Genomic DNA, 16,601 nt, shown 5'->3' with positions numbered 1-16,601 from the left:
CTTTCTTTCGTATTTTTTTTAATTTCTTGAATGATAGGGTTTTAATTAATTTTTTGTTTTGTTTTTGTACGTAGAGGTAGAACTGTAGAAGACCTTCAAGTGGATTTATCTTTAGGGAATCAGATATAACATCTCCATCGCTTTGAATCCGTTGATTCAATTTTCTTGGTGTTATTACTTTGAAATTAGGGATTTTGTTTGTTTTACTGTAGTTCTAAGATTTTGTTTTTATTATGTAAAAGGGTTTCTCTTCATATGCCAACTGTTTAAAAAAATTGTATTTGTTTGATACTTTGATTTGTGTTTAGGGATTTCTACCTATTTGATTGTTGGTTTACTAATGAAACAACTAGTTGATTTCCTTCATCTTATCATCGTCGTCTTGTTTGTGTTTTACTTCTACTTCAAATGGTATGTGCATGTTCTGTTACTGTCAATGGAGATAATGAACAAGAGAAGGTATTACTGCATGTATTATTGTTAAATCAGATCTTTTAGTAATCAGTATCCATTAAGAATATGAATCTGATATTGATGTTTCCATTATTTGCAGAAATTCTATATTGTATATTTGGGTGATTCACCAGTTTTTAAGGATTCCATTGTTGATTCACATATCAATCTTCTGCCAGATGTTGTTGGAAGGTGCATGCATTTTCTTATCACCCTGGAATTATTACCTCGTGCACTTTTAATTTGTCAGACAATCCAAGATGTTAATATTAATTTGATGATGATCATAAAACGGCGAGCTTGCTGCAAAGGATTCGATCGTACACAGTTACGTCAACAACTTTAATGCATTCACCGCAAAGTTATCACCTGACGAAGCTAAGCAACTAGAAAGTATGTATGGTACTGTGTATACCTGGATTATTGTTCTGTCTTTATTTCGAGTCCTAATGTTAATTTCTTTTTGTAGGTTCGAGAGGTGTTGTTTCGGTGTTTCCTAATAAACAAAGAAAACTTCATACAACAAAAACATGGGATTTCTTGGGATTTCCTCAAAATGTTAAAAGAAAAGCGAAACTGGAGAGCAACTTAGTTGCGGGCTTAATAGATACAGGTACGTACTTCACTAATAGAGGATTTGCAAATTTGATATTAGGATGGTTTTATGCTTTGCTAATCAAGTAAAATTGAATTTGAAGGGATTACATCGGTATCTGAGAGCTTTAATGACAAAGGGTTTGGTCCTCCACCAGCTAAATGGAAGGGATCTTGCGGCCTTTATGCCAATTTTTCTTGCAAAAAGTAAGTAACGCTAGCTGGGTAACAAATTGGTGCATGACCCTCAATATGTTTTACTAATGAAGACTTTCCTTTTCTTCTTTAAAACATTTATTATTCTGATCCAATTTCTTATTTTCGTCACTGTGGTATCATCCTCTTTTAGATGCAAGGTAGTGACTCTTTGTCTGGCCTATGTGGTGTATTATAGATTCTGCACATCTCTCCCCTTCCCCTGGAATATAGCACATAGCTCATAAAAATCAGTTTCTATTATATTAGACAATAGATATAGTCTAATAGTTACTAACTGCTATTATTTGTTTTTAAAGCGTTACTTGGTCTTATCAACACTTATGACACCACAAGTGCTGCTGACATGGATTAGAAGATCAAAATTCAAGACTACTGCAGCACTAGCTGCACTGCTAGTTGTTCTTTTTTCAGATTTTCTCATTTTCAAGACTTAGTGTGTGTGTCTGTGGCTACTGCTACTTTTTTTTCCATATTTTCAAGACATTGTTTGTTTGGTTTGTTAGTAATATTGCTACTTATTAGTTGCTGCTTTGAATGAGAATTTGTTATATAGAAAAAACAGGTAAAAAGAAAGGCAGACAGTTTTTTCGTTGAAAAGGTACCGACTGGTACCGGTCCCGGACCGGAACCGAGGTACACGGTACCGGTACCGGTCCAAAATTTCAGTACCGACCTCTGGGGGGTACAGGTACTCGGCCTCGGCAAGAACCGAGCCGAACCGTACCGTGTGCACCCTTAGACAAACCCAACTCAATTCTCTATCATTCATCACAAAGAACTAATGGCAGAAACGAGTTGCTTTCTTGACTGATTTCTCTCATTCAAACGTTGTCCAAGCCAAACAAAAGCAAACCCATCTTCTGATTCTTTACAAACTCCTCACTTCTTTCTTCTTGAGTTCAAATCTCTTTATGGAAGCACAAATCAATCACACACAACATCTTCAATGTATGTTCTCGGCTTCGATTCAATTCTTTAACTACAGAATGTTGTACCACCTGTTCTGTATATCCTCGACTTCGAAAATCTCTCTAGACTGACTGTAATAACCCACGAACCATGGCTGTGGACTTGGTGAAAAGAGCGCATATCCTATTAATAGGCTACATGGTATGGCAGTTCCTTATCAATTACAACTATAAAGGGATCGTAAAATATTTTATGGGAATCTGCAACGTATGATACGCATTAGAGAATATTGTCCATGTGCATCCAAGGTCACTAAAAGAACATGTGCACATAGACAGATGGTACGTGGGGAAAAACCTTCGTCTTCAATATTTTCCGTCACTATTAGCAAGTACTTGGCAATTTTGGGTTAAAATTTTGCACGGAACCCTTGTACTATTAATGGGTGGAAATCTAATTGGAGAAAGAATTGCTAATATAGGACGCTATATGATTCTCAAAATACCTGAACTTGTAAGTCGATCTAGCCTAGGTTTAATAAGAAGTGGAAGATAAAGGCGCCCAATAATCCGATAAGGGCTGCCAAGGTGGTCTGCTCCTTAACCTTGTTGAGGTTTCCAATATCGCTCGCTCTTGAAATGACAGTTTTGCCCTTATTTCTAAAATGGATGATTTCTTCTTTTGTTCCATATGACTCCAAGATACCTACAAAAGCAAAACAAGCGTAATATACAAAAATACAAGAAAAATAGCTAAAAAAGCCTAAGAAATTAATACTCAAAAGATGTATTTTAGGCACCTATCATGTAATCCATATGTATTGATAGTTTTGTCACTAAAATTGACAAAGGGGGAGATTGTTAGAGAACTACTCGGTCGAACTCACAAGCGTTGCTATCTCAAGCATGTTTGTCAAGTTTAGTTGTCAAAACTATAAGTTTTGATTTCTAGTCTACTTATAGCTATGCCTCGGATTAGGATAGAATGTGTAGTTGAGCTTTAGACTTCACGACGTTCATCGATTGAAGACGAAGAACTACTAAGGGGAGCTTGTAGAACTTCATCAACAAAAGGAATGTGGAAACTTGAACTCATCTATCACTCAGAAGTATATTTCTATTCTATCTCCAATTGAGACAAAAGTCGTATAGCTATATAGACTTTACATTATACACATTTGATATTTCGAGCTGAGTTTAACTCGCCTACATATTTCTCGAAATATGTGTTGGTAAGCTTTCGCTTTAACCAAGTTCATATTTTATTCTTGACGAAAGTCAAAATATGATCATGTGAAAATCGCCTGATAACATCTTACATGATTTATGTGAGACAGTCATTTGATGTAGACTCAGAATGTTTCGTATTGATCTATTGATCACTTAAAAATTGCTTTGAAGCTAATAGTTTGTGTGAGACAGTTATTCCCGTCTTCCAAGAATGATTCAATGATTAAAATGGAGTTTAGAATGATTAACCATTGATTGGATATAACATAGTATGCGTACTTGTATGCTAACTGTTGCAAGTTACTCCAAGTCCGGAAACCATAATATGCATACTCGTATGCGTACTGATTTAACAGTCGAAGTCCGGGAACTTAGCATAAATATCCGTATGCGTACTGGCTTAATAGTTCAAGTTCGAGAATCTAGTATGCGTACCCGTTTTCATACTAAATCAACTGAGTTCGGTCATGAACGACAGTATGCGTGCCCGTTTGCATACTGGCGAACATACCAAGTCCGGAACTCTAAGTATGTGTACCCGTTTGCATACTTGAGTGGGTTAAGTTCTAAAATCGCTTTGTTCACGAATATATATATATATATATATATGTATATATATTAAGGAATGCAATCTTTTGCAAACCGTGGCTATAATGTTCATGAATTGATTCGAGTGAATCAAAATCGATTTTGTTTCAATTGTGTCTTGTATACTTCTATGAGAATATAAACAATTGAACAACTCTATAACTAGTTTCAATTGAGTCGTTTGAACTAGTTGTGATAAAGATGAACAAGGTTGATATGAAAGTGTTCATATGGCTAACTTCGGTTAACTATTGTTGAGCCAACCAAGTGTACACGTTTAGGTACGGTTAACCATATCTAAATAAAGACACATTTCATTTGTGTATAAGAAGCTAAGTTCAATCTAACGGTTGAAATATATTAACTTGAATCTAATCAGATTTTCATATAACAGTGATTATTGAATGCTTTGTTACCAAGGTAGAATTGATTGCAAACCCTGATTTGAAGACTATATAAGGGAGAACTCTAGCAACTGGGAAACCTAATCCCCACACCTCCTGTGTGATACTAGTTGCGACTAGAGTCGATTCTCATTTAACCTAGGCTTTTCCTAAAACCATTATAGGTTAACGACTTAAAGACTTCATTGGGATTCTGAAGCCAGACCCAACTATTTTCTCTGTAGTTGCGTATTCTGATCTTACTTTGTTCTATTGTATTAAGTACTATCTTCTCTAAGATTTGCTCGAGATTTAATCTCCGATAGGTAAGATAAAAATTAGTCACAAACATCTTCGTCTCATCGTTTGTGATTCCACAATATCTGGTTTCGCTACCATACGATTAAGATTATTGTGAGGTGGTTGACATTACTAGGCTGATCTTTGGGAATATAAGTCTAGTGTATCAATTGGTTCATGTTCACCTTGATTTATCAAAAGACGGAACAAAAACTCGTAGGTATTTCTGGGGGAGACAGATTTATCTATTCAATAGACTTTTCTGTGTGAGACAAATTTGTTTATCAAGTCTTCTACTTTGGGTCGTAGCACTCTTAGTTGTGGGTGAGATCAGCTAAGGGAATCAAGTGCGTAGAGTCCTGCTGGGATTCAGAGACGTGAGGAACGCGACTGTACCTTAATCAGTGTGACATTGGTTAGGGCTCAACTACATTCCAGACCGAAGTTAACTTGTAGTAGGCTAGAGTCTGTAGCGGCTCAATACAGTGTGGTGTTAAAATCTGGACTAGGTACCGGGGTTTTTATGCATTTGTGGTTTCCTCGTTAACAAAATTTCTGGTGTCTGTGTTATTTCTATTCCACATTATATTTTTATATAATTGAAGTATCACAGGTTATGCGTAGTTCAATCAATTGGTAAATCCAACCTTTGGTTGTTGATTGGAATTGATTGACGCTTGGATATTGGTCTTTGGTACCATACAAGTTGTTTCTCATAATAATGAGGCTCGCGGATTTCTATCTGTTTGATTTGCTGATTACATTGAGAAACAAAGATATAACTCTTAAATATATTTTCCTTGATTGAGTCTGACTGTCTAGTTGATTCTCTTGGAATTATATTGGAGTTAGTCCATACAGATTGCCGAAACGAAATATTAGGTGTGGTTGTTAGACACCCGCTTTTTTATATATCATTAAACAAGTTTTCTTGGAAGAAATCCTACTTACATCATACACATAATCAAGTAACTAAATACATAGATTATATTGATGTCGTATTTACGATGTTCAAAAGATAAGCGTTATACTTCGTAATTCAATAAATTCCTTGACACTTTGATCATAATGATATGACCAAGTCTAATCACTAGAATATTACATATACAAGCCTCTAACCTGGTGCATTCGCACCGGTAGTGTGTAAATTATTTGTGCCTAAATACGCAGTAACTAACCCTACATAATTAATTTGAACTACAACCTTATATTCATTGAGTCTGCATCTTTAATACTTGTTCCAGTTTGATGACTTTTATCTTTGTGATCTAACCGGTACCCTTTCAAATTTTTGATGGCGATCTTTCACCATTCTGAATTCTTATGCAAGAAGATTAATTCCATGTAGCATATTGAAAAGACTGTAGAAAATATCTTTGTCCAACTGTGTTTCATTGTTGATGCCCCAATTATAGTCGACCTTCGATTTACTATACTTTTAGTTTCATGTATGATTGTTTAATTATCACATGTGTTAGATCATAGCTCGTTTGAACCCACCAAGCGTTGGTATGTCAAGTTTGGTTGTCATATTTTAGTGAATCAAAACTCATATAAAGAGTCGCTTGATTATTTACTAGAGTCAACTTCATATAGGTTAGCTAGAAATTTACTAGGATATGAGACTTACAAGTATTACGTGAAGACTTGAAGAATGTGAAGAAGTAAAGAGCTATTTCGACGACATCATCCTTCCACTTGAGGTTAGAAATATTTGACTTGAATTGTTTCATTCCTAGCGTATCTTTCAAGTCGTGCATATTGAAAACATAACTGCGAAGCTGTGAATGATTATACTCTAGTTATACATAGTATTAAGGAATTATAATACGAAGTATAACGTCTATATTTTGAACTTCGTATATAAGACATCAACATAATCGTATGAATATTATTGTGATTATGTATGGGTATGGGTGAAGATTTCGTCCTAGGAGACAATGTTTTACTTTCGTTTAAAGGAAGTACAATTCGTAAACTTGTTTTATGAATCGAAAGGGAAATCGCTAGGCTTATTGGTATTGTTATTCATTGCAAATCTTTGGATTACCAATATGTGTGTTTAGTATAACCTCTCATAACTTGTTTATGTATCTTGGTAAAACTATTCACAATGCCTGACTTTTGTATTGGTATGACTTTTATTAGTGAAACCGATTTTAAGTAATCACCTGAGATGGTATGATCGATATTTGTGTCTGACCATTCCTAGTCATTACGGATCCTAGAACTTGGTTGGGACTAATCACAAGATGTGTAATCGATCCTTGTAGTAGGTTAACAAGTTTTAGTAATTGGTGTGACCGATCCTATAACTTTTACAACCTAATACAAGTTTATACCATATATATGTGGTAACCGATCCTAGTACCTAGTCAACCAACTTTTGGTAACTAGTGTGACCGATCCTAGTACCCACATGGAGGTAGAATCGAAACTTGTTTTGGTAGAACCGTGAAACCCATTAATGGTGATTGAATGTTTTTGATCAATCACATAATTCTTGGAAATCAGATGAACCAATTCTAAACTTGTTTGGAAGTGTGGTAAATCGGTTCCAAGATTGTAAATATGAAAAAGGATTTACAAAGTAAAGATGTCGACATACTTTGAACATGTGCAGTTACTCTTATATTTTATTGTTCAAAGATATTCCTTAATAACTAAAGGAGAATCCTGAATCGAAATAAATTGAGAATCTTTTAATTAAGGTTTTTAGTTCTATATGCTTTTAATTTCCAACAATTAAATGCATATCTTTAGAAAATAAAATTTGGTAATGTGCATTTAATAATTGGAGATTTTCTGCTGAGATTTCGGTCAATATTTGGGCATAGCATTTTCAGGAATTATGAAAACCGAATTTGGAAATTTATTGCATATCTTGAGAATATTTTCGGTTTTGGAAATTCCTTGGTGTCCAAACTTCCTTGGTCTATGGATATTGAAGTTTGTATTTCGAGCAAACTAATCCTCAGAGCTAGAAAAGCTACCTAGTTGTTTTGTTACTGGTGGAGCCGTCTATTCGGAAAGGAAAGTACCCTAATTAGGCGAAATCTCTTATGACTGCTCGTTTTAAAGACTTCTTTGGGATTGGGAAGCTCTACGAGTACCATTGGTGGGAAACTAGATAATTGATGTTTATTATTAGTTTTCGATTGATTTGATTGACTAATGGTGGTTGAACTTTGATTGCACCTAGTTTGTTTGTGCTTGAGAATCTTCTCTTCTGATATAAGATTCACTCAAACTAGATCGAAGTTTCGACGGAGATCTTTAGACTGTTTGTAGATCTAAAGACGTCTTGTGATAATCCATTGTTAATAGACTCCGTTCTGTGTGTGATTGATCATAAGAGATTCAAGTTGATTGTGTGCATTTGTTTATTGAAGATTTAAGAAGATTTGAAGAAAAAGAATATTGCTTGTTTGAGTTCATAATTTTTGGTGTGCACAAAACTTGATCGACTAGGGATCCAACTATAATCAGTTTATCTTTGTGATAATCTTGATTGATTAGTTGAGTAGATCGGCATCAATATATTGTCTTTGTGACTAAAGGTATTGATTGCAAAATCTAGACAATTACTTTGGTAGTTGTATTAAGGTAGATCTAAGAACCTGACAAAGGAGTTTATTGGGATAAACGGAAGAGCCTTTTGTCAAACTCATATCACTTGTTTGAAAAGAGTTGTTACCGAACAAATTTGTTGTTCCTTTACTGTTTGGAATACCAACCAAAGGAATTGTTCCAAGTGCGTGACTTATTGCAAGTTGGAGACGCAAGGATACATACGGAACTAGGTGAACTATAGGTTTAGTTGCTTGGTCTCAACTATACGAAGTTGGTTTAGATTTTGTACATCGGCTTAATCCTGAGAGTATTCAATTCTGGACAAGGTCCCGGGGTTTTTCTGCATGTGCGGTTTCCTCGTTAACAAAATCTTGTTGTTTCTTTTACTTTTCTATTTCCTCAATTATAATTGTTTTTATTATAATTATAAGTAAAATACACAAACGTTAATTCCTATTTACTTGATAGCAATCCTATTGTGTTTGGTTAAGTCTGAAACTATTATCAAGTAAACATACTTCATTGTTGTATTGTCTCGATCTTGTATCCATAGTCAATCACACAAGTTATCTTGTTGTCGTATTGTCTCGATCTCGTATCCATTGATGATCACACGGAGTGTGAACCGATTAGTTGTATTGTCTCGACTCACTTCATAGAAAATCACTTTCGCAGATAAGACTTATAGGTGGAAAGGTTTTAGATTGAGGTATATTTGGGTACCCTCGTCTTTTCAACATGCACACCACCGTCTTATAGCAGTGTGTCGATCGTATGATTTTATACCCATGGATCTGAGAATAGAATGTATGATTTTATAACCATGGATCTGAGAATAAAAGGTGCTTTTCCATAAACTATTAGAGTAGTTAACATGCCCTTCGCATATGTCTATAAGTCTATATAATTGTACACACCTGGGACTGAAAAAGTTCAAGTGAGACTCTCTCATTAGTTCCATATATTGATCGCCTAAATCATTCATCTTTCCCTGTACCCTCAATTATGAATACCAATGAAGACAGTTTCATTCTCTCATTTAGGCAGCGACGGAGGGTTTATGCTTTGACTGTCACATATATTTAGATGTGGATGTGTACATATTGACATCAAGATGCGTAGAATGTACGTGACCTATCTATGTCTTTCTTTGGCTATCTGTCGATCTCTTTCTTCTACTTGTAGATCTTGATTGCCATTACAAATAATTGTTGCGACACATAGGATAAAAAGATTCTCTTATATATAGTAAGGTATTGATACATTGCACTCATATAGTAAGGTATTGATACATTGCACTCACAGTTGTGTTTTGTAGTACCCATCATGTACATATAATGGAACGTGAATGGTGTGTCATTGATTAACTTCTATTTTTTCTCTGCGATTTGATTTTCCTTTTGGTTTGAACCGCAAACACTTTTTCCGGCCTTTTTCTTGATTCTGTCCATCCATAGCAAGTTACTTCCTGAAAAGGAAAAATAAGAAGGTAAGATTTCCCATTTTACCCAGTAAAGCTATCGAACTAACAATACTTGGAAAAATAAGCTTTGTTCTCTCCTTCTCTTTGGTACATCCAAAAATAGTAGCCAATAAAAAAAAGTCGCAAACTAATTCTTTCGTTTAAGAAAAGACGCGGATTTTATTCCCGTAGCCAAAGGGATTTCACAAAGCTTCTTCTCATATGAAAAACGCATCTTATCCCTTTAACCATGCCACTATCGAATGGAAAAAAGAATATTGGAAGAATCATGGGAAAGGGTATAATCAATGGATTTTTGATTTCAACGCCTATTGAAAAATATGATTTGATAGATGATCTTTGTCTGTAAAATGCTCATGTACAAAATCAACTTAAGTATTAGTTACTAATTAACATACAAATAGAAATCTATAATCCACAAAAAACTAACTGAAACAAAATAGGTTACTTACAGCACGAGGATGAATGTTTCGCAGTTGGTGTCCAAATGTTTCTTGATAAGAAAGACAGCCGGATCTGTTTTTTTTTTTTTAACTTTTATTAGTTTTAGAAAAAGAATTGTCGTGATAGCTTGAAAAGCTAATTTACTTTGTGAGGAGTTAAAGAAAAACCGACGAATTTGTTTTTTTATAGAAATTGACCAAGAGGAGTGTCTTTTCAATCTTTCTGTACGTACACAATAACTAACAGTAGTGTCTTCCCGTAATCAAAACAGATGTAACCATTTAGAGTCTTTTTTGTAAAAACCATTAGAATGTTTGCAAAAATCGTATCTTTTCGGAATAGCAACTTGTCGTTCTGCCATGTCAGCAAAATCATTCTCATTTAAGAAGAATTGATTGATTGCATCCATTGAACATTTGAATGTTTTGATGAAGCTAATTGTATCTTTTTAAGTAACTGTCGGAGACTTGGAGTTGGCATGTTGTGTCCTTAAAACATTAAGTGACTATTGGGGTTGCCTAGTGGAAACTGACTTATAGGAAAGACAATCAGATAGCGGTGACATGGATACTTAGTGCTTAGGTGGCTTCACCAAAATCAAGAGTGATTGTGGGATCGACATGTGGCGATTTGGGGTCTCTTATTATAAGAAAAGATACAGCTTCACATGTTATGTTTTCAATATGATACGACTTGAAATATACGTTAGGAATGGAAACAAGTCAAGTCAGTATTACTAACCTCAAGTGGAAAGATGATGTCTTCGTTGCAGTTGTTGCTTCTTCTCATTCTCCAGGTCTTCAGAGTAATACTTGTATGTCTCAACATTCCTAAATTTTCTAGTCTAACATAAACAAAGTTGACTCTAATATTTAATCAAACGACTCTAAGATATGACTGCAGTTTGAATTTCTCTCATATTTTGTTTTGAACATTCCCAATATCAATAGACAGTTTGCACTGTTTGCTTACGCAATTTATATATAATAGACTAAACAAAAATTAGTTTGTGAATAAAAAAAATTTATAACTAAGATTTCTAATGATCTATGAACACCCATTGCTAGAATCATATTTTGAGAGTTTATACAAGACAAGCTTGAACTCGAAATTTATTTTTGTAGTATTTACTAAAAACCAAAAGTCATCGACTTTGTTTTTTTTTCTAACCTATTGTTTGAGGGTGAAAACGGTTTCTGCTAATTTTGGTAATTTCGAGTGTGTGGGTGAGAAACGAGTTTAAGCCCTAAACAATGTACTGCAAGGGATTACTTTAGATTCGAGAGATCAATCTGTACAAATCCGGCCTAAACCAAGAAATGGCCGTTCCAGACTTGCTTTGGTCACAAAGTGAAGGAGAAGGGTTGGTTTTGGGGAGAGAAGCGAAGAGAGTGTTGATACCAGAATAGTTGATTCTGGAAGAGTAGTTGTTTCACGACTTGTATCAGAAATTGTGAAGCTAACAGATGGAATGCTAGCAAATGTTTTCTGAGTGTTGTATGCTCCTGACCTGAACTTGTTATTCGGTGGAAATAGGTAATGCCTATTTATACAAGTCGAAGTGAAACGTACTCTGGTCTCATTAAGAAATGGAAAACGGGTGAGTAAATGAGAGGATGTGGTAACCGGTAACGCCTGGAATTGATGTTCCATAAAAGAAAGCGTTTCACCATTACTCCCTGTATTTACTAACCGCCTCATCCATGTGACACTTTCTTATTACGGCGTAGTGTACGCCGCACGCTGTAAACCGCCAAACCAATACCCAATGAGTATCCCCCAGTTTGTGATATGCGTTGATGTCTCGAGTGTTTTCATGGAAAACATGTAGCACGTTGTTGTTGTCTGACAAGTTGAGCTTGGGAGACTTGCGGCTCGGTGGTGACCTTCGACGGTCGAGATTTTGCATCTTAAGAGGAAAGGTAGTCGTTGATTGTTGCAACCCTTCGTTTGGTAGCCAGTGACATGAAAGCATGATCAGCATGGCTTTAATATGGCCTAGTTTAGGCGCGGCCAAAAGTTAGGGTTTTGGCTTTGTTTAGGCGCGACCAAACTAAGGCCAAAGATTGTCATGCATTAGCTGGTAACTTTGGACGGCTAAGATTTGCACCTTAGATGAAAGAGTGGTCGTTCATTGTTGCAGGCCTTCGTTTTGATAGCCGCATAGGGAAGGCCGGAATGGTATGGCGCGACAAGGTGGTTGGCATGCCATTGGAACATGTGGCATGGCATGACGTGGTGCGTTTTGGCGTGGCCGAAACTAGGGTTTTGGGACAAAGGTTACCATGCGTTATTTGGCGACCTTGGACGGCTAGATTTGAATCTAGGATTGAAGGGTGGTCGTTGATCGTCGCAAGCCTTCGTTTTGGTAGCCGCATAGGGAAGACCAGCATGGTGGGGGACAAGGAAAATGGCGCGGACGGCTTGGCATAGTGGGGCCAAGGGTTTTGCACGGACGGCTTGGCATGGTGGGGCCAAGGCAAGGTGCGGTTGGCTTGGAATGGTGGGGCCAAGGCAAGGTGCGGTTGGCTTGGAATGGTGGGGCCAAGGGTTCGGCATGCCATCGGCGCATGGTGCGGCTAGCTTGGTTGTGGCCAAGGCAAGGTGCGGTTGGCTTGGCATGGTGGGTCCAAGGGTTTGGCATGACATCGGCACAGTGGTGCGGCTGGCATGGTTGGCATGCCTTGGCGCGGTAGACGTGGCTGACATGGTTTGCCATCGGCACAGTGGTGCGGCTGGCATGGTTGGCATGCCTTGGCGTGGAGATGTGGCTGGCATGGTCGGCATGCCTTGGCGCGGAGATGTGGCTGGCATGGTTTTCCATCGGCACAGTGGTGCGGCTGGCATGGTTGGCATGCCTTGGCGCGGAGATGTGGCTGGCATGATTTGCCATTGGCATAGTGGTGCGGCTGGCATGGTCGGCATGCCTTGGCGCGGAGATGTGGCTGACATGGTTTGCCATCAGCACAGTGGTGCGGCTGGCATGGTTGGCATGCCTTGGCGCGGAGATGTGTTGCCATCGGCACAGTGGTGCGGCTGACATGGTTAGCATGCCTTGGCGCGGTAGCATGAGAATTAGGGTTTGGCATAGATGATGTCAGTTGATGGTAAGGGTTCTGTCGTGGAACGTGACCCATAAAAAAAGTACCCCGGTAATTCTTGCGTAGGCATGATGATTGATTCAATAAATGTGCTAATGGTCATAGTGACGTCATGTCAGATGTACAGTTTTACAATTTTGACCCTAAGCTAAAAACCACCATCAACACCTATATATTTAAGAACTTAAATACAAATCAAGTTAGGTAAACATGAATTATACTCAAGGTATATGGATCATTAGCCGTTGATTTGTATATCAAAATTACTTTATCTTTCCTCCATTATCTCTTAATTAATGGTGAACGATGTACCCATAATCTGTATGATTATCATGTCTTGGGAGTTCTACTCAGAAATGGTAACCTAAGTTTAAATATCAATTTTGTGATTAGATAGATTATCTAAGTGTATATCCTTCTTAGCTTGTTATGTAGACATTCCCCTGGATCATGTTTTCGTACTCTTGCTTAAAAGTCAGATAGGCAGAGAAAACTCTACATAAGAGCATAAGAAGTGTTGATACCCACATCGAGTCATCATATTTTGGACTCATTATTAATACCTTGAGTCGACTATAATTATATTGGATCTTTTTTTATAGGTCCATAGAAAACAAACATGACAACCACTTCAGAGAGTTACAGTCATAACTATTCTCACAAGCACCTGTTGGCATGGGTTCATCTATATGAAGTAATGGCTCGACATGTATAAGAGATGTACATTATTATCTTCAGAAACATTGGGTAATGAACCTCAAGTATATCTTTATACAATTAATCATGATGATATTCGTATTTCCACCAAATCACTTAGCGAAACATAAGAGCAAAAAAAAAAAAAAAAGTTTTTGATAGTAATAGATCATGACATAAAGTATATAATAGAATCATAAAACATGATCAAGTTTATAGGAATACCTTTTAGATGAATCATACGACTTAACCATATATCCAACATCTTACCTAACATAATATGTGTGCCTATATATTGTGCCTCCCTCACCATGTTTCATGCTAGAACCTTTCTTGGTGAGGATACACTTCCTACACAATCAAGTTGTGTTGGGGTGAACATTATTTATTTCACTACTGGTAGTTAAGACAAAGTTCCTTAAGAGTTCTAGGTATTTGACAACTTCCTTGAAACTTTCAATGATTTCTCCATACCTCATTAAGTTATTGACCCTTGTCGTATTTTTTTAAAGGAGATCCTTCTCATTGGTACTTATTGCTTTATGAACAAAAAAAAAATCTTGATTTATCTCTTTTATGAAATATGCACCCCCTTTGCAAGTACCTTGTTTACCATAATAAGTAGTTTTTAATAGAATGAGAAAGTGACGCTTATTGTTACCGGGATGTTATGTTCTTGCGTTGGAGTTTGATAGAATTTTCTCTTTTCGTCATTGGTAGGTGGTGGATATACTTCACTTTTTTCGTCAGTGGGAGCTCTTGGCTGAGTAGAATCTTTAGCCTTGATAAATTTTACCTAATTGCAAGTACTAAGAGCATTTATTTCTTTCATATCCAATCCTCCTGCATCACAATGATTTCTGCATGCTCCCGATATCGAGGTTATGAGTTATTACTGAGAATCAAGCTTTCTTTTAAGCTCATATTTTCTTTTTCCAAACTTTTAATCTTTTAAAGGGCGTTAACTAGATCATTCTTAGATGATTCCAATTGAACAATCAAATAACAAGTTCATCGAAATGTTCTCCAAATTATCTTGTTTTGCTTGAAGTACCATCTCTTGGTCACGATTGAAAACGCGGGGGTACCAAAATACACCACCAACGTTTCTTAGGAAACCTTTATGGACTAGACTCGAATAAAATTCCGAGAGTTCAACTTAATGAATCTCAATCAGGAATTATACGAAGAGATTATATCTCTTTCTCTCACAATTGAATATAAACAGAACAAGTTCGTGAACCTGATTATACTGTGAGAGTACTTGGACGATTCCAAAGATCAATATCCAAGAATCAATCAAGTCGTATCCAACAATTGCGATGGAATGTTCTACTTGAATTGATTTTAACGTATAACTTGTGGTATTTAAATTATAAAGATAAATAATATAATGCGAAAAAGAAATAACACAGACACCAGAAATTTTGTTAACGAGAAAACCGCAAATGCAAAAAAGCCCTGGCACCTAGTCCAGAATTGAACACCAAACTGTATTAAGCCGCTACAGACTCTAGCCTACTATCAGAACTTCGGACTGGGATGTAGTTGAGACCGAATTAAACCGTCACATCAATTCAGTTACAGTTGCGCTCCTTACGCCTCTTGAATCCCAGCAGGATTCCGCACAATTGATTCCCTTAGCTGACGTCCTTTACATCCTAAGAGTTGACTCAATTGAATACTTTAAACCAATTTTCCCCCCACGGTTAAACCTATATGTGATTTCATTTATGAGGTAGGAAATCGAGTGCAATACACAAAGTCTAGCAAACCTCAAAATCCAGTCTTATGACTTCCGAAGAGCATCCTAGATTATTATTATTGGTTAGCAGTTGGGATCCTCTTCCAGGCGATGAGTCTTGTCAGGAGGATGGGAAAGGTAGTGCTTTACCTCCTTCGTCTAGCTCCAAGAAGAGAAGACGCCCTCCATTAGTGAAGCCTTTGGATATTCCTCCTGTCGTGTCTCCTCCTGCTAAAGTACCTTTCCTTTCTTCTCTGCTTTTATTTTTCTACTGAACCCTACTTTAGTTTCTTTTATATTCGTTTGTCATATTCTTTAGAAATCTCCGCCTCTTGGCTGTAAGCCTAGGGGCCTCCTCTTTGAAGAATACATTAATCTGCCTCTCAACGAATGAAGGGATGATCGTCTAGCTAATAAGATGAAGTGAGATGCTGGCGTGCTACCTATTCCGCGACTTCCTTTCATTCGTACCGCTAATGTTTCCCCTCCATTTTCCCCGCAGGCTCCAAAAGTGGGGTCACCGTCCGCAAGTACATTCATTGAGTGTGACTACTCGTTTTCCCATAGTCTATGTAATGTATACGATTTTAGCCTTTGTCGAAAATCCACCATCTACAAGCCTCAACCTCTCAAGCTAAGAATGAGGATGCAGGCGTCTCCGAGCTCAACCAGAGACAAAGTGTGCCAGATGCTCCCCTTGCTTGTCAAGGCTTGTTGTATAAAAAAGTTTCCTCCTCCTTTTGATTCTGGAAGCATTGGTTTTGCACGACCTTTGGTTATCCAGATTCAACTTTTGCATGTTCTCTTGTAGTTTAGAAATTCTTTTGTTCCTCTGCTTGAACCTCCAACACCTGTTTTGAACATGATTTGCATTTCCACAAAACG

At 37.0% G+C, this 16,601-nt stretch overlaps 1 protein-coding gene across 1 annotated transcript; it reads left to right on the top strand.

Moving 5' to 3' along the window:
• The first annotated feature begins 326 nt into the window (after positions 1-326).
• LOC113360438 (subtilisin-like protease SBT4.2) lies at positions 327-16,110 on the top strand. The gene is made up of 6 exons (XM_026603947.1): positions 327-459; positions 554-645; positions 923-1,066; positions 1,152-1,254; positions 15,808-15,952; positions 16,036-16,110. Exons 1-6 carry the CDS (start codon positions 341-343, stop codon positions 16,108-16,110), a joined length of 678 nt encoding a protein of 225 aa, XP_026459732.1. The 5' UTR covers positions 327-340.
• The last annotated feature ends 491 nt before the right edge of the window (positions 16,111-16,601 follow it).

The sequence above is a fragment of the Papaver somniferum genome, chromosome 3 (assembly GCF_003573695.1).
Source record: "Papaver somniferum cultivar HN1 chromosome 3, ASM357369v1, whole genome shotgun sequence".
In the NCBI taxonomy this organism is placed as follows: domain Eukaryota; kingdom Viridiplantae; phylum Streptophyta; class Magnoliopsida; order Ranunculales; family Papaveraceae; genus Papaver; species Papaver somniferum.
The sequence above is the reverse complement of the archived record's forward strand: the minus strand, read 5'-3'. Positions and strand labels throughout refer to the sequence as shown.

Bases quoted from the DNA above. Each gene is read 5' to 3' on its own strand.
- LOC113360438 (XM_026603947.1), top strand. From the start codon at position 341: ATGAAACAACTAGTTGATTTCCTTCATCTTATCATCGTCGTCTTGTTT. The intron at 460-553 runs GTATTACTGCAT...CATTATTTGCAG, and splicing joins GAGATAATGAACAAGAGAAG to AAATTCTATATTGTATATTT. The intron at 1,255-15,807 runs GTAAGTAACGCT...ATTGGTTAGCAG, and splicing joins GCCAATTTTTCTTGCAAAAA to TTGGGATCCTCTTCCAGGCG.